The sequence below is a fragment of the Crotalus tigris genome, unplaced genomic scaffold (assembly GCF_016545835.1).
Source record: "Crotalus tigris isolate CLP2741 ecotype Arizona unplaced genomic scaffold, ASM1654583v1 scf7180000017668.6805642782:7212621, whole genome shotgun sequence".
NCBI lineage: Eukaryota > Metazoa > Chordata > Lepidosauria > Squamata > Viperidae > Crotalus > Crotalus tigris.
The window spans coordinates 2,942,974-2,962,431 of record NW_024096554.1 but is presented as its reverse complement, the minus strand read 5'-3'; the positions used below and the strand labels follow the sequence as shown (position 1 = coordinate 2,962,431).

At 36.5% G+C, this 19,458-nt stretch overlaps 1 protein-coding gene across 10 annotated transcripts in view; it reads left to right on the top strand.

Moving 5' to 3' along the window:
- DAAM2 (dishevelled associated activator of morphogenesis 2) overlaps window positions 1-19,458 on the top strand; it is a 242,941-nt gene that overhangs the window by 105,791 nt on the left and 117,692 nt on the right. For all 10 annotated transcript variants that reach the window (XM_039337096.1, XM_039337092.1, XM_039337089.1 and 7 more), the window contains one exon: window positions 6,614-6,819. In XM_039337096.1, the coding sequence (XP_039193030.1) occupies window positions 6,646-6,819 (174 nt within the window). In that variant the 5' untranslated portion in view covers window positions 6,614-6,645. The remainder of the gene's footprint in view (window positions 1-6,613; window positions 6,820-19,458) is intronic.

Here is a 19,458-nt window from a genome sequence, read left to right as displayed (position 1 = left end):
CCACTTTATTTTGCTTTGGTCAAAACGAGCTCCAATATTGTGTTGCACTTTTTTATAAGGAGTCAGAAAGATTGGAACAATTCAGAAAAAAACTAAGTATGATAAGGGACTGAAAACTAAGTTCTATGAAATGAATGAAGGAGCTGTTATAGGTTTAGCTTTGAGAAAAAGTTGCAGGGGGGAATACAATAGCACTTTTTAAACCTATGAAAGGATATCACACAGAAGAAGATCAATTCTCTTATTTTAAGTATAGGACATGATTTAATGAATTGAATTGACAGGATGTTAGATTTTAGTTAAAAGTAAAACAAAACTTATTAGGAAGTGCAAGTGGTCAAATAGTAAATCCAATTATCTAGAGAGATGATGTCTTTTGCCCTTTCTTGGCTACCTTTAAGTAGAAGCTGGATAATCATTTTGTCAGAGATGGTTTAATTTGCATGCCTCCATTGAGCAGGAAATTGAATTTGGTGGTTCCCAACTCTTTGGACTTCTGTGAATATTTCTGATGAATAATACAGTACCATGTATATAGTTTGTTCACCTGAGGTACTGACCATGGTGCTGTTTGGACACTTAGTTGATTATAATAACAAGCAGAAAGTATCATGAGCTGGAAGGAGAGATATGGCAGGGGTGTCCAATCTTAGCAACTTTAAGATTTGTGGACTTCAGTTTCCAGAATTCCATAGCCAGTCATGTAGGAATTGAAATCCACAAGTTGCCAAGTTGCCATATAGACTGAAAAGCACAATCTTCTATTTCATGCAATAATCCAAAGTAAAGCAAAGCAGAATATCTGCTTGTAAGTGCTGATGTGTGCAATTAAATGAAGTGAAATAAAGTTAATTAATAGATAAGTATTACTACTGAATGAGAAAAAAACCCAGCTTTATAACAGATTAATGTGTTGTGGCAGAGCAGCCTTGTCCAATGTGATGCTCTCATTAATGTTTAAAGAGCTTTCTTAATTCTTAATTTCTTAATTCTCAACTGTAGCAAATGGTTTTGCTGGTGGAGAATTTTTGGGATTTGTGGTCTTGACATACTTAGGCAACATCAGTTTGGGAAAGATTGAGTATATTAGCTAGTGTTTGTGTCACAATTAATATAAAAAAATTCAAAAGTTCTCAGAAGTGAGATCTTGATCTGTTTTTCCCAAAGCCTGGAAGTGTGCACAGCCATTGCTTGCTGTTCATTCTGATTTACAGAATAACAGAATTACAGAATTGGAAGGGACCTTGGAAACCCTATACATTTCAGGCAGGAAACCCTATACATTTCAGACAAATGGTTGTCTAATCTCTTCTTAAAAACTCCCAGTGTTGGAGTATTCACAACTTCTGGAGGCAAGGTGTTCCACTGAATAATTCTAACTGTCAGGAAATTTCTCCTTAGTTCTAGGTTCTGATTAGTTTCCATCCATTGCTTCTTGCTGTGCCTTCAGGTGGAGTCTAAGTTGACCTCCCTCTTCTTTGTGGCAGCCTCTGAGATATTGGAACACTGCTATTCAAATTTCATATTTTTCTCTTCAATTCTATGTTTTATGTTTTACATAATAATAACAAAGTTATAATAATTTGCTTCTGTGGGGCTGTTTCAAGGTGGATGATCTCACATGAAATCTTTTGTATTCATAAGAATGGGGCTTAAAAGTCGTGCTAATTCTGGGGATCTCAACTCTTCCTTTGGGCAAAAAGAAAGTTAAATTCTTAGATTCTTAGAACTTACACCTTTTTCTTTATTTCTCTTAAATCAGTTGGAAAAGTTTCATTGATATGGAAAGGAAACATAGAATAGATTAAGAAGAAACATCAGGAACCAAACAATGATATTTCAATAGTCTTGTTTTTTTTTAAAAAAAAGAGCTGGCATATTTAGACTGCTGAGTGCAGCTTATTTAATGTTATAATTTAGTTCTACCATTGGAAAAGCTAATGTTTCTAGGGCACGTGCTTGGTCTTCACAAGGGCACAAGGCAGCCTTGTTCAGGCAAATAAACAACACAGTGTGTCTTAGGGCTGATTAAAGTGAATCAGTTACAGCAGCCTACTTGACAAAACTCAGCTGTTGATGTAGCACTGAGTGGTTCTGTTCACCTGCCATCTTGTTCCCTTCTGCTCTGAGGAGCCAGTATTTTGAAAGACAGCTTTAATTATTTACACTCAAAATGTAGTTTATTCTGCAGATTAAATGAAAAGGATGAAATGCTTGGGGGGGGGGGAATAACACAAATAAACTCCAAGCTGCTGGACAACTAGTCCCTTAAAAGGAAAAAATATGCAGGATCATGTGGACTGCACAGATCCTTCCTTTCAGACTCCTGGCAGGAGACTTCCTGTTTGGATGTAGGGCTCACAGTCTATGCAGTGTGCTAAGATCTGAGCATTTCCCCCCTTTTTCCCCTCCTTGACTTTTCTGTAGGCAATTCAGACTTCTCATTGAAGAAAACTTTCAAACACAGAGTGGCTCTCAGAATGTAAATTGGAAGAAATATATTAGATGGCTATGTTGTCATCCAGCCTGCAAATAAACTTAAACTTATGTAAAGCCATAGGTTTACTCAGAATTGCTGCAGGATATTGATTAACTTGACACAACAATTTGTAGGTTAAGCAACATCTTGCTACTAACTAAGTATGATAGACTATGATTAACTAAGCATTAATTTCTTCTTCTTCTTCTTCTTCTTCTTCTTCTTCTTCTTCTTCTTCTTCTTCTTCTTCTTCTTCTTCTTCTTCTTCTTCTTCTTCTTCTTCTTCTTCTTCTTCTTCTTCTTCTTCTTCTTCTTCTTCTATTTTATTTCCTTATGTTTACAATTCATAAATGCTTATCAAACAACATGTTGTCTGGATCTTAGCTTAATGACATATAATAAAAAACTAATCTCTACCCCGTCTTTTCAGCTATTGATAAAATACATCCCCTATTTGAAAATATTCTGTATCTTCTTTTTCTTTAATCTTCAATGTGAGTTTATCCATTTCTGCACATTCCAGGTGGCGTTTCTTCATTTTTCTTAATTATGTCATTTTCAGTTGGCATTTCTTCATTTTTCCAACTATTCTTGCTGCTGTTAATACATGCACCATTAAATATACGTTTTCTTTCTCATATTTTCCTGAGATTATACCTAATAGAAATAGTTCTAGCTTAAAATCTACACACTTTCTTAACATTTTTTCTAACCAAGTATGAATTTTTGTCCAATTTTTTTTTTTTTTTGCTTTAGGGCATGTTCACCAAAGATGATAGTACGTGCCTGGTTTTTGCTTACATTTACAACAATTGCTAGACACATTTTTAAATATTTTTGCCAGTTTGGAACTAGGCATTAATTTCTGATAATTTCTTGTGTTCTGCTGTGAAGGGCAAGTGAAGGGCAAGTGAAGGGCAGGGAGGAAAACATCTCTAAAGCACCCCCAAATTCTAAGGCAGTATAATTCTTAGCATTTGCTACCGTGGCTGCATTATTGGGGACTGGCCAATGAGGCCGTGTCACTGTTTTTCAATGAAATTCCACAGGGCTCTTGTCTCTAGGAATTAAGAATTAGGAATTAACAGGGGTGCACCATTCTGGAGGTTGCTTTTGGATTAGGAACGACCCCATCTCTCCCTGCGTACTTCATATTCCCCTCTTCCCCAACTTTGACAGTATTTATTACTGTTGTTATTTTTTGCTTTATTATTTTAATGTGCAGTAGTTTTAATGTTTGCAAGCCACCCAGAGTCATCTCTGGATAAGATGAGCAGCATCTCTATTTAATAAACAAACAAACAAAATTAATAAGTAATTTGTAATTGACATTGGTTGGCTTACAGTTAATTTATTTGATTCATTAGTGAATTACAGGACAAGAAGGTTTGATCTACATACCTGAGGCCCTTGTTTTAGGCATGGAAAGCAATGCCAGCTTTATTGTTTGGGGGTAAACCAATTAATTGTTTCTTTCTATATTTTACCAAAATTAAATTCTGGTAAACCACTGAAATAGCAGTGATTTTCATTGACAAATAATCTCTGTGGCTTGTTATTCAGCTTGATAGTTGGGGTCCAGCATTAAACTGTTAGCTTTTAAATCGATATAACTTTGCTGATTTTTAAACATGTCCATCAACTTGTTTCAATTGTTCCTAGTTGTTTCACTACAGCATAGGGGTGCATGCCATGCAAAACAAAATATTTTTGAGTTTAATTGAAATCAGAAGCTCAGGTTTCCAGGCTTTTGCATTGTGATTGAGGAGGTATATAACGGAATAAACCATTGCTGTTTGTTGCTAGGATTTCACCCATTGGTCATCACTCAAAAGATCCTGAATAATTGTATTTTTTCCCTATCCTAGCTCTTTTGCAGGACATGGTAGCCTTACAAGTATAATTAATTCATAAATATTGTTTTCTGGTCCATTCACAGTTTTACTTTTTGGACTTACGTTTAAGTAGTTTATTTAATATGATTTAAAGAATGCCCAACTCCAAATAACTTTGGGCAGCTTACATTTAAAAAAAAAGAGTAAGAAGAGCAAAAAAGAAACAGATCATAAGTATTCAGAAGGGAAACTCTGTATAACAACCAAACCTCCTAAAGGGTTCAACCACCACTCTACCCCAGGACTCTGGGAGAAGAGTCAAGAAACAATCAGAAATAGACAGTCCACAGATAGCTAGGCTCTATGCCATGAAGGACTGTATACATGATAATCAGTATCTTGAATGGCACACAGAAGTCAACTAGTAGCCAGTGCAGCTAATGGAGTAGCAGGATCACATGGATAGAATGTGTCATGAACATCACTGCCTAACCACCAACCTGGACCAACTGTCCCTTTTGAGTGGTTTTCAATGGCAGCCCCATACGGAGTACATTGCAGTAATCTTATTTCTTAGTGGCTATAATATGACTAATTGTCTGAGAGGCTTCCCCATTGAAGGACAGACATAACTGGTGCACTAGATGAATCTGTGTAAAGGCCCTCTTGGCCACAACTGCTTCCTGCTCTTAAGAAGGAGTTATAAGTCCAAGACAAGCTCCTGATTGCACAATACTCTTCAATGTGCAATCCTATTCAAGATTAATTTTTGAAAATTCCTAGAACTTGGAGCTTCAAATATCCACATCCATGCACTCTTGTCAGGAATGAGCCTGAATCTGTTCCTCCCCATGCATGCCTACACAGTCTCTAGACATTGGGACAAAATCCTAATAGTATTGCTTGATTGTACCGCAAAAGAGATGTACAGTGGATATTGTCAACATACTGATTATAGCTCACTCTAAACCACAAATAGCCTCACCCAGCAGTCTTATATACTGTTACGCAAAATAGAGTGCTGAGTTTGAGGCAGGCCATAAATGAGGGGCCAATAGACTTGGTCTCTTCCCCCATCAACACCAACTGAGACCAAAGTACAAAGGTAGGAGGGGAACCTTCTGCATGGTACCTTTACTGTAAATCCCCTCAACCAGTTCAGAAGACACTAGGAAGGATGCACCCATCTCCATCAGGCTCTGTCAAAAGTCATTGACAAGTATGATCAGAGCTATCTCTCTACTGTACCTTGCCGTGAAATGGATCCAGATAATCCATTTCTTCCAGGATCCTTTAGAGGCTGCTGCCTAACTACCTTCCCACAAAGGGAAGGCTGGAGACCAGATGATAATTGTTGATTCATCTGTGGCTTCTTAAGGGGTACATCAGTGCCTCTTTCAAGGTCAAAGAAATACTCCCTCTCTTAAAGAATCTGATACAATTGCATCAACCTAACCATAGGTCATTTGCTAGACATCTTTAACAACTCAGGAGAAATCTGAATCTAATAAGCAGATGACCAAGCTCGCAGTCTGAAGGATCCTATCCACTTCATCAAGAATCATAGATTCAAACTTGATCCAGGTAACTCCACAAGACTATGTTCCAGGAACAGGAAAACAGATCTGTCCATTTGGAGTCCAACACTAAGTAGATCAGAGCAACTTTTTGCCAGATAATGATCTACCTTATTATAATTATAATTTTTATATTGGCCCTGTAGAACTTCCTGTGGTGCATGCCCAACAAAGAACAAGTCAGCTTAAACAGGGACACCAGACAGCCATTAGTGGATGCAATAAGAATAGTGAAATAATATTTTTCCATTCTTATTACCATAACATAATCCCAGATATGGTGTCTTTTTCATGTTTGATCAGACTCAGTCTTCTTCCAAAGATGTTCCAGGCATCTCTTCTATAGTACGTTATATTACCTCTGGATACGTTTAGTTCATATATTTTTTTCTAACTTGTACCCAGTTCGGGCACATATATAGTTATTTCTCTGTCCCAAGTGAATGAAACTGTTCTGGGTTAAACAAACAAACAAACAAAACCAAAATTGATTGACAGGGCTAAAAGCTACTTAGTTTACTGTCTTATATTTTCCACTAAAATATCCCAGAGAAAGTCTTGCAAGACAGTGTTTGTTAGTCATGTTATTATTTAATATTGCCTGCACCTCTTTCATCCCCAGTTTTTCAAAAGCTTGTTTAGATACTGTAGTTATCTCAAAGTATTCCATTCATGGCCATTCATTTGGAGTCTTTATAATGTTTCTTCTCCTTTCTCTGCAGATCATGACTGTTAGATAGCATCCCATATCACAATGACTATGGCTCCCCGAAAACGGAGTCGTCATGCTTTGGGGTTTCTTTGCTGCTTTGGGCGGAGTGATTTGCCTGAAATCAACCTCAAGGACAATAACCCTCTGCAGTTCTTGGAATTCTCAGTGCCAATCCCACCAGCCGAAGAACTGAATGCAAGGTTCTCTGAGCTTGTGGTAAGTATATTTAATTTTCTGGGAGGAAATGTCTCAAATTTTGAGTATCTCTGTGTTAAAACCTCTCTGTTTAACATCTCTGAGTTAAACTTGAAAGAAATTCCAGCTCTCAACACACTCTGGGTATGTCTTGACAGAAGAGTATAGAAATTGAATGGCATTAGAGCTAAAGATACATACAGTACAAGTGTCACAGGTATAGGTAGGAATGGCAATCATCCCAACCTAATTTAGTATAACATATTATATGAATTTGCCATTGTTAGTCATTCAGATTCACAAAGGCACTGATAATTTGGAATTATTTGTTGATCTTTAAATTTACGGAAAAATAAACATTTTTACCCCAGAGCTGAAGTTCCCTAGCTGGTTTTTTGTTCCTCTGTTTTGCAGGGCAGAAAACATCATGCAAAATGATTACTGTATTCTGGTCTGTTTCTGAATGGGGAAAAAAAGCACAAGGGTTTATGATAGTGGTAGTCTGGAATAGAAACAAGGATTGTAGGTTGTGGAATCTGCCTCCTAGGCTTCCGCTTTGAACAGATTGACAGCAGGCGGCTGCGTTTGTATTGATTGGTTGTGCTGAGGTTTTAATTGAATCAGAAAATTCATTTGGAAAATGAAGTAGTGTAAATTCAGTGACCTGGAAATGTTTGAAAGAGTTGCAAATATTTTTATTAGCAATTCAACTCTGCAACCCACTGTTGTGCAAGGGGATGTAAGTACTCTCATTTGCTGCCATTGAATAGTGGCTTGAATGACTGGATGTTAAATAGGGACTACCTGTCAAATGTTGACTTTTGATATTTGCCATTTGCTTTGTAGAAAGTATAATGCAATGCTTTTGCATTTGATTCTCTTGACATTTGTACAAGCCATGAGCATAGGATCACATTAAGCATAAAAATTTGGGTCAATCCTCTACCTTCCTTTTTTCTTACAAAAAAAGCAGGGGGTAAAATGCAGTCTTAATAAGAAATAAGAAAACAGGCTGACTTTCTTGTCATCAGTAAATATTAATTATCCTTGGATGCTTTATCTGCTTTTCAGGAAAGCATCTTGGCTACTTCTTGGACATTGGTTGACTTGCTCTCTCTGTCTTCCTTCCTTCTTGATTTTATCATTTTAACACCACTTTCAAAAATACCTTTTGATTAGTTTTCTTTCTGCAGTCCAAGAAGTAAAAAAGCTCCATAATTTCTTAATTATATGTTCAGACACCAACCTAGGGTTTTATGAATGTTATCGGCTTACCTCCTTTAAGAGTTTGTCTAGAATTGAGCATTGTTTAGTCATTTATCCAGGATTATTGTTACAGGGAAAATAGGAGGCGGATCAGGTTCTGGTCTTGCATGGAGCTGTTTATTTAGCATTTTCTGGATAAAATGGGTTTCCTAAATTTGTGTCACTTGCCTCTTTCTTGTATGCAGTTTAGAGGCAACAGATCATGTGATGGAAAATTAAACCATTGGAGACCTTTTCTATATTTATGTGCAAACATAGTGCTGCTTGGTATGAGATGAGCAGCCATAGAAATATGACCAATTAATTTTCCTTTCACTTTTTCAACTAGTTTTTCCTCTGACCTTTGGGAAATGTTCTCTTCTCATCTTGTTTCATGATAATCTTATATTTCCTGCTACACTTTATGTTTACTCTTTGCTTGATGTCTGATCACAGTTAATTTCTTTTGTGCCCTAATAGCAGATAAGTATTGGATTGTATAGTTAGTTAGTGCTAGCTTTGGCTAAAACACCTGTTTCTCATTCAGCAGTCAACTTTGTCTATTATTTGACATCTTAGACCATGGGTAGTCAACCTTGGCTCTTTTATGACTTGTGGACTTCAACTCCCAGAATTCCTGAGCCAGCACAGCTGTCTACTATGCTTAATGACTTCGGGAGTATATATCACAATGCTAAGTTTTTTTTGTTTTTTTTAAAGTTATGTTTATAGTTCAATGCTATTTCATAGTTCTGCATGCTGACTATACAATCAGCTGAAAGCAAGCATAGAAATAAAGAATAATAGCGATAATCATTAAAATTATTCTAAGCACTTGGATAAGAATCTGCTCTTATAAACTGGGCCATAAATTCCTCTTCATTAACCAGACTCTGTTGAACCTTGTTTTGACATTCCTTTAGGAAAGAGGAAAGTCAGAATTCAAAGGAAGTGCTTTATAACTGAATTAGTTTACTATCTTATCTAGGCCTTGCCTTAAGATAGGCAGGCTCTCAGATGTAAAGGAACTTCTTGAATTAGTGTTGACTTTCTTTTGGCCTTCTTGGAACAATGACCTCCCTATATATTAGAGGATGCTGGCAGGGTATATCCGTACCCCAACAGTTGTGAATCTGGCCCATGGCCATAATTCTGGTGTGTCTTGGCTAGTTCCCCATTTTTCTTTGGCATGAATCACATTATTTGTAGTGAAGTACTTTTGCAGTTGGTGGTCTGTGCAAAATGTGCCAAGCTGGTTGTATGTCTGCTGGCAATGCGGGCTTTTCTAAGAGCATATGTTTTTCTTTGTGCAGATTTATTGACTGAAGAGGAAATAGGAGAATCTGGAAGACTTGCCCCCCCCCACCTCCTTTCCCTAAATTTTCAAGGTGTTATAAACTGCCATAATTCTATGGAATTCTGGTGGGGTTTTTTCCAAGGCCCTCTAGAACATAATACAATAGGTGGCAACATTTTGGTTTATAACATCCTTTGATATTGCAAATTTCACAGATTAAATGAAACATTTACCCCACAGATTGAAGCATGAAAGGAAAATAAAAATATTGCAGATTAGAGTTGTTAGACAAGAATGTATTGTCAGCCAGATGTCAACATAGAAAAGCAAACAAAGCTTCTGGGGAAAGGGACAATAGCAATAATAAAGGATAAAATCTAATTATAGACTATGGGATCCACTGTATTACAGGTCTACTCTGCTTACAGCATTTTATTTTTATTTTATTTTATTTTTTAAATACAACCTTGGAAGTACAAGTACACAATAAATCTCTTCTAAAATGAGGCATTGGCCAAACCATAATATGTTTGTCAGAAATTCATCTTGATTTAGAACTTTTTCTCCAAGTCCTCTTTATTTTTGTTGCCTCTCATGTTGAAGAAATTGTTATTGTAAGTAACATGGGCTTCTTGTTTTATTTGTGCAATCTGCTCTGTAATTTATATAGAAGCCTAAACCATCCTTGTTGACCTCTCATGCTCTGACAATGTGTATTTTAATTAATGCTTTATTGCAGAATAATGCAGAACTAAGACGAGAAGGTTATAATTTTACTAGACATCCTGTGGTCCATTGGGCCACTGTTTCAGAAATGTTTCTTTATTGAAACAGAGAAACAGAATGACTAAAGGCAGATTTAAAAAAAGCAGTGGTAGCAAGGGCACCTTCCAACTTCCTGCTGGCTTCTTCATTAGTTTCCTTGTGGGAATCTGGCAAGGTGCATTGGAAATCTTTCCTTCCCTTCCCAGCAGACAGGAAAGTGGCTGCTGCTGGGTGGGAGAGGGAGCGAAGGAATACAAGACTGGCTGGGAAAGTGTCATGGAACATTGAAAATGAAAACCACATGACTGCAGGACCAGCAGCCAGCAGCACTGAAGCAGACAAAATTTCCCCAAATTTCATTCCCTCAGGAGTTCATGGGTCCTGGATTTTGAAAACATTCTGTAAGTTGGCCCATTGAAGATACCTTAGTTCAAAAATTGTCACCTTTTGATGCAACATTTCAGTCAGTTGTCGATCATGGCAACAATAGTTTTATTTATCGAATTTAGGCACCAACATTCTCATTATCTGAGTCTGGGCAGATAAAAATTCATAAACTCATGTCAAAAATACAGTTAAACCAAAATTAAAATGAAATGACAAACAAATAATAGACACACAAACAATAAGTTAAAAGGCAGAGGGAGCTTACTTATCTCTCTCCTCCCTCCAGTTTTAGTAGTATATAGATTTGTTTATCATGTTTTATTTATTCTTTTCCACTTTGGAGAATATCCGGATAATTTATATGCTGCACAGGATTAAGCATATTATCTTCAGATCCTACCAGTTGTATGTTTGATTCCACTTTCTATCATTATCATCTCTTATTTTTATGAAGGTGTACATACACATACAGCATATGAGTATATGAAGCACTTTGGTGCAGTAGTTAAGGTGCTGACCTAGAAACCAGTCACTCTGTCTCTCAATCCAATCCACCTCACAGGGCTAGTGTTGTGGGGAAAATAGGAGGCAGGATTAGCTATGTCCACTGCCTTGAGTTGACCAAATATAAAAAAGATAGGATAAAAATGATGATGATGATGAACATGCCATTTATTGTAAATTCTGAAAGTAAATACTTAATATCCAAAGGATTTTTGAAAATACGACAGTTATTTAATCACATATATAACAAGTGTTATGCAGCAAAAGAATAAGACCGATAGACTGATTTTAGTGGTAGCCAAATTCTTGCTGTGATTCTGTGTAATCATCTCACATTGGTCAAGTGGCAAGGGTTGTAAAGTTCCTTAAACAACTTTTTAACATTGTTTTAAAGCCATCCCTCAATCTATTATTCTTTTGTATCTGTCAATCTATATCTGTCAATCAATAAAATCCAAATAACTAAACAAACAAACAAATATTATAATAGGCATCCTTTGAAGCTGGTTGGACAATTTAGAAAATATACAAAAAAGTAATTCTTCACATAGTGATAATTAACTTATAGAATCTATCACAAAGTGTAGTGCTGCAACTAATCTGGAGAACTTTTAAAAGGAATTGGACAAATTTATGGAGGACGTCTATAGAGCATATATTCATAGGACTTTCTGTCAGCTGAGTTGATCTGCATGAACTACAAATTAAAGTGCCTTTTATCCATTCTTAACTTTTGTGCATGTAGAAATGTTTCAAAAATATTTGATGCAATAGCTAAATATAAAAATGTAAAACATAAAAATGCAAAAACCAAGTGATGATGCCCATAGGTTTAATTATGTGCCAAGATTTGTCTTTTCTAGATGGTAGGGAGATACACATAAAATCAGTTACTCATTAGGTTACTTCATTTGCAAAATTGTGAACACATCCAGTACTCAGGATAACAATCCGTTTCTTTAAGTAGGGCTAATCCAGTAAAATGAAGTTAGAGAGTGCTTGCACTTAAAGCGGTATATAAGTCTCATAAATAAATAAATAAATAAATAAATGTATTTCTATCCAATCAGAAACGTCCAATCCAGAGCCCACAAATCTATACCAGAAAGTTCATTCAGAGCTCTGAAATAGATGGATTTGAAGCAGCTAGGGGAAGGGACAATTCACTTTCATTGCATTTTTTTTTTTTTTTAGTGGCAAGCCAGTCATATATCTTACTGCATTCCAGAATCTGGATTCCCCCTCTGTCTCATTCTTCTCAAACACAGGAAGAATTTGTTATTTAATTAACCTGAAATTATTCCTTTCTCAAATACAAACCTTGTATGACTGATTGACAGAAAGAAGCAGCGAGAATGGTGTTTTTGTTAAGTTACTCCCATGTAATGAATTAATCACCCTTGTTTGCTGCTGAACAATATGTCTACTTCCTCTAATTGTTGAGCAAATAGTAGTGCGAAAGTACATAGATTTGGCAAAAAGCCATCAGTTCCCTACTGAAGCAGATGTTATTCACTGAAGTGTATGAATGACAGTCCCACTCTGTTACATAACTATTTCTGGTTATCTTTGAGGCAGACTTTTGTAGCAGCATATTGCAAATAGCAATTTGTGATTCTGGATCTCTGGAGCGCAAGACTGCATCCCAGTGACTTAATCATGTTGATTGCATGGCTTTTTCTCAGAGAAAGGAGATGGAAAGGATGAGAGGATCAGCTTTGCTGGTTTGGTTTTATCAAGGGTCTTGGTGCTGTCTGAGCTTGGTTGCTTTCTTGTAGATGTTTCATTAGCCAAAGCAGGTAACACCATCAGTGCAACTTGCAAAAATAATCAAGTTCAGAGAGCACCAAGGATCCCCTCATTTCAACCCTGAGCTACAAATATTCTCTTTTATTGGTTTTATCACTCAAATACTGTAGATCTTTGCTCCGGTGGCTACAGATACCCTTCTTGGTTCAGCAAAATCAAGAAAAATACACTAGCAATTGATAAAGTTTCCCATCAGTCCACTTACTGTATTTTAAACACTGTAATTTACTGCTAATTATACAGAATGAAATGATAAAGTGATAGGTGATATCCTTATGTATTTTAGTTGGAGGGATTCATTCATACGTTACTTTTGAATTCTCTTGCATTTTTAAACTTCCATCATATTTCCAGTTGCAGCATTGGAAATATAAACATATGGTTTCTTTCTTTCACTCAGTGGACTGAGGACTTGGTTGCACTGGCCACCCAATTATTTACTTAAAACATTTATATAACCACCCATCTTATAACCAACTCTGGGCAGCTCCCAATCAAAAGTTACAAGAGCATAAAAGCCATACTAAAACTAAACACATTAAAATTAAAACACATTAAAAACAAAAACCTGGTGCCAAGTCAAACTTCTGATGTAGAGTCACCTAATCTTATCCTATTGCTTAGGCCAAAAGCCAAGTCTTCAAAGTTTTATGGAAAGCTAGGAGACTGGAGTCCTGCTGAACATCAGGGAGAAGAGTGTTCTACAGGGCAGGGACTGCCACGGAAAAGGCACATTTCCTAGCTCCTATCAGATGGTTGTATTTAAGGGATCGGATTATCTGACCTGCTAAGATGCGTAGATGTCCTTAGGAAAGGCAGTCACACAGATAACCTATGATAACATCAGATAACCAGCGAGTGAATTGCCTATAGATCTAGACTTTGTATAGACAAATACAACGAAGTATGGAACTCATTTATACAAAATGCAGTAGGTTCTATAAATGTATGAGAAACATTCATGTACTTGAATTGCATTAGATAACTGTATAGAATTATAATGATTTACTCCTAAAGCAATATACTTTTTTACTTTTGCATTTTTTGTCACTCCAGGTGTTTGTATTTTTAAGTGTCCGTATTTCAAACCAGTTGCTTTGTCCATCTGTAATATGTGGAGTGGGAATCCAATGCATGCTTTATAGTGGCCATTAACCTATCTAATCAATTCAGGGGTAAACTGAATTTTGGCAGGCTTCTGTGGTGTTTGTGGACAAAGGAACACATCCCTGTGGCCAAGCAGAATTTAGCATAATTCACATATGATAAATGAAACAAGGCAGGCTTCAGCAGAGATAAGAGCTGAGCCAGGAAAATGAACAGCTATTCATCTTTCAGCATGTTGCTTGTTTTCTCGGAACCACATTCCTCTCTCTCTCTCTCCCTCCCTCCCTCCCTCCCTCCCTCCCTCCCTCCCTCCCTCCCTCCCTCCCTCCCCCTATCTGTCTGTCTGTCTGTCTGTCACATTTTTATGCTACCTATCTCACCTCTAGACTGCCTTTTAGTGAGTCTTACTTTTGGATAGACACAATGAACTCTCTCATATTGCTCAATATGAGGGCGAACTCTAATGCACTTTTTTCCCTATTAAGAATTTAATGGTGATTGTTTTCTCCAGTCAAGTATATGAAATTATAGGATCAAAATCTGAACATATGTGTTCCTTGATGACCTGGCAACCCTACAAGGTATAAATTGGCCTTTCTAATAATTTTCATGATGCAGACTCCCCTGCTTCTGCTGGTGCTTTTACGTGATGTTATTACCGGTAAGGAGAATTCAAGGTTAACTAGAAGTAGATTCTAGTACCAGAGTTTTGTTCAGCAACATCATTTGGAAAATAGAAAGCATGAAGGGAAGGGAATTGCTAAGGAAATGTGAGGGTGACAGAAATACTCTGCTTTGGAAATGCAGCCTGCTTTTGGCCCTGGGCCCTTGCTGTAGTGAGATTATTGTCTTCCTTGGCCTATGTTCCGTGGCATGAGACAGCCAACTTTTGTGTGGAACAGGAAGTGATCAGAAAGGTGTATGCCTTTGTGCTTTGGCTGAAGCTGTAGTCCAAATTGCCATATTTCCTTCTAAGTGCATCACAGCTTAGGAGCCGAATAGAAAAAGTACATTAAAAAGCAAACTAAAGTGGGTGGGAAGCCGGAAAAGTAGCAGCTCTTTTTTAACCTTTCCCAAAACTAGCTTCTCTGATAGTGCCCATCTGACTGACTCTAGCCATGGAAAATAAAGACAGGAGAGGGAAGGAGTAGAGAAAGTAAGAGCAGGGGAAAAGCAAAATGAAGAGTGGGCATGCTGGATTTTTGGCTGAATCAACTGATGTTCTGACAGACAGATAATCAAAAGGCTTCTGTTGAACTTGACAAACTAAACTCCATTCCATGTCCTTCAAATTCAGCACTAGTTCTGCTGTCAAAAAAGTTGAGTTGAACAATGAGTACAGTAGCAAGTAAAAGACAAAGGTTATTCTATTGTTGAATATGTCAGAAAATTCCTTCTTTTGAGACTAGAGCCTAGTTGTGGATCAATTTTGAACCAGAAATAATGAACAGCTTTTAGAGGCAGGCCATCTATTTCTTTGTGCCTAAATTTTGTGATGTTATCTGAAAAAGATGGAGGCAGAAAGGATTGGATGGTGGAACTTCCTCAACCAATATAAAATAATAGATTGTGTTAACTTTAGAGCTGATTTAGCTAATTGCTCATTTTGCATATTGCATATTTTCTTGCTCATATTAATATCAGACAGGCACTTTTTATACATAAGAATTTCCTTAAATGTTTTTAGAAGCAGCTCCATGTAAACTGCATTATAACAATCTAATTTGGAAGTAATTAGTGATATGGTTGAATGGTAATCAGCGTTCAGATGAGAGACACTGAAGAAAACCCATGTCTGTAAGCTAGACTGGACAGTTGAAAAAACATCCAGAAAACGGTAGTGCAATTCATTTCCATACCATTATCAAGAAAAATGCATGGCTATATCTGTGTGGTCATCAGGACTGGAGGTAGATTTCAGCTTTGCTTAAGGCTACGGTTGGCCACAGTGTACGCATTGCAGTCTTAAGCTGGGGGAAAACATATTTTTGCCCTCTGCCACCATTCTTTCTTCTCTAGGAGCATAGAAGAATCTTCAGACACAGCATAACTCCATCCAAGACATGTCCTGCTTCACTGACTAAATTGTTGATCTAAGGTAGAAGGAAATCTTCACAACTAAGTGTTGGAGGTAGCTCAATTCTCATAATATTTTCAACAGGAAATAGTGAAAAGGGAACTCCTGGAGAAAAGAGTTCAGAAGCCTCTTATGGAGAACACCAAATTTACTGTGCCTACTAGTTTCTAGGCAATGACCGTTTTTTAACAAAGAGAGCTTTGCACAGAGCTTAATGCAGCAGTTCAGCTTGGACAAGGCCAAAAGAATGTGTGAACTTGGCTAAAGCTACTTTCTCAAGGATGGAATGCAGTTATTACATCAGCCAAAAGTTTTCTAGGACATAGCTGCAAGTCCGGGTCCTAGAGAGCCTTCTAAATGCATCTCATCCTTGTGAGAAAATTATTTCACTTGGAGAATAGAGTTACTGGCTTTCTTAATAAAAGTAGGCAGAAGTTTCCTTTGTTCATAGAAAAGGGGAAACTTTGCCTGTGCTCAGATAAATAAATGTTCCAACTCTTTTCTGGCTGACTGTCCAAACCTACAGCCAGACTGAACCTTGATAATACTCTCTGCTTGAATGTTTGAAACATGAAAGATTTTCAGGAGAGATGAAAACCTCACAGGCTTACCTCCAAAAAAAGCAGGTGATTAGTGCAGAAAAAAGAAGAGAAAAGGAAGTTGGAACAGAAGTGTGGGTGTGTTGCTGGCAAGAACATTGCATTTATAGCTAGCATTAAAATTGTCTCCAAGCTAGAATTCACCATGGCTTAATCTTCTAATGTGTATTCATTGCCAAACATCAGCCTTGGAATATGTGAAATAATAACAATAATACTATTGAGGAAAAGATTAAGCCAGAAAAAAAGTAAATTTTCTCATTGCTTATAAACTTAAAAAACTGCCCATCTTTCTATTTATATATAGACAAAGGCTTCTAAGATGGAGAAAATGATATCTAGGTATGCTTAAGTTTTGGCAGATTTCAACTTAGAAATGAAACTCTTTAAGAAAAGTGTAATGTTGAAGGAATGAGTGCAAATATGTTTAAAATTCTGTACTTTTCCATTTTTAACATTACCTTTTTAAAAAATATGTTCTACATCTGTAAAAAGTTTGAAAAAAACTGCTCTATATCAACCATAAGATGTTAAGATGACCACCCACAATACTTGAATAATTGAAGAACTATTAATTAATCCCTGTGAATTGATGAGGAAAAATACGTTTTTGAAAATCACTTGCTTTACAATAAAAATGGTTAAACGTGGACTGCAGAAGTTTCTCCACCCAAACAAAACTTTCTGAAAAACTTAGTAATACATAATTGGAGAGAGATTTAATTAATAATTAGTTAAAACATTAAGAAGTAGATAGTGAAAAACTGGAAAAGTTGTAAAGGAACGGGCCATCAACAGCACATCAGATATCTTGTATGACATGTTTTTTTTTTTTTCATTTGCCATCCTACCAAGATCTGATGGAATTAGGAGTTCTAAAAGCCAATGGACACCACCAGCCTGCCACCCTTGAAATGGAAGGATATAATTTGTAGGTTCCTTCAATGATTGCAAAGGGAAGTTGCTTTCTAATCTATTCATAAATAAGTAGGAGTGTGAGAGATACAGTGATGAGGCTGATTTTAAAGTTAAAACAGACTGGGAAGAATTTAGAAAGATTTAAATTAGGCAATGTCTAGATTTATCTGTTAGTTAAAAAAAATCCTATTTCACATATGTGATGAGGAGTTTGATATAACAACAACTGACCAGAAAATATTTTCTAGTACAAAAGTGGTGAAACCTAACAAAATGAAATGGTGCTCTCTCTCACATTTAGGGCTGTCTACAAGAAAGGTTAGCAGAAGTTGGGATGGTTAGAATCCTTGTTATGTTCTTGATACTTGTTGTAAAATGTGTAATTGTAATTCACATCTTCAAAATAATAATTGTATGTTCCTTTTTACTTCTTTACTAATGTGCAACTGAGTTTTTCAACTTGCAAGTATCTCTTTTGCCAGCTTCTTCTGGTGTGGAGAATAGGTTTCATAGTCAAACTGTTGTGAGATATAGACTAGAAATAGTCTAGACTAGACTAGACTAGACTAGAATAACAAAATTGGAAGGGACTTGGAGGTCTTCTAGTCTAACCGCCTGCTTAAACAGGAGACCCTATACCATCTAAGACAAATGGTTATCCAGCCCCTTCTTAAAAGTCTCCAGTGTTGGAGCACTCACAACTTCTGAAAGCAAGTTGTTCCACTGATTGATCGTTTTTACTATCAGGAAATTTCTCCTTAGTTCTAGGTTACTTCTCTCTTTGTTCAGTTTCCATCCATTGTTTCTTAGTCTGCCTTTCGGTGCTTTGAAAAATAGGTTGACCCCCTCTTTTTCGTGGCAGACCCTCAAATATTGGAACACTGCTATCATGTCACCCTTAGTTCTTCTTTTCACTAGACTAGACATACCCAATTCCTCCAACTGTTCTTCATATGTTTTAGTCTTTAGCTACCCAATCATCTTTGTCGCTCTCAATGCTGCCCAGCAGTTTGGTAAAGTAGAATCTATACCTCTCCTGGACACAAAGAAGTTAACAGTTCCTGTTCAAGACCATTGAAAAGGAAGGAAATATGGAAAATAAGATTCAATTGTGGCATAGGGACTTGAAAGTAGTTTTCATTTAATAATGTAAACTGCCCAGTTAACATGTGGTAAAATGGATGGCTAATAAATTTTATAAATAAAATAAAGAAGCAGATTACTATTGTTCATATATGTATTTCCCATTCTCTTTCCTCTTTTCTTCATATGTTGCTTTTAACACTTTGATTATAATTTGCTTACTGTAAGTTATAGTTTCTCAGTCCAGAAATCTTTTCTTGTTTAATGAAAGCTTACTTAACATAGTGAAGATATCTCTGTACCTGAGATATTGCCTTGTCTTGCATTATTTCAGAAGACTTTAACAAGCCATCCTATTCCACATGGACTTTTTAAATTGTAAGTGCCAGGAATATCCAATCATATATTATGCAATTACATCTTCAATAGATTTTGGTCTTTTGCTTTCTGTGAGTTAATGAAATCTGAAAGGAAAACATTATGAAAAAACCCTTAGGCCTGTTGAATGTTTGGAATGGTAGGAGAATTTCTGCTTCATCTGGGAAAAAATCAGAGTAGAAATTTGGTGGAAAAGTTGAAAAGGCCATTTTTGCTCAATTCTAACTATAGTTAAAGAAGCTAAAACATGGGCTAATGTAACACTTCTTGCTCTTCCTTAAAAAAAATCTGTGTCTTTATTCATTACCTTTTGAAAGTTTGAGATGACAGAGACCCTTTCCCCTTCTGAAGCTCATCTTTTGGTCCCAAAGATGATGGTGCATTCCAGAGGATTTACATAGGAGAAAGTAGTGAAAATTCTTCCCTGATTAGAAGGGTCTGTATTTTATCCTTCTCTAGAAAATACTGTGATACCAATAAAAATTAAGGAT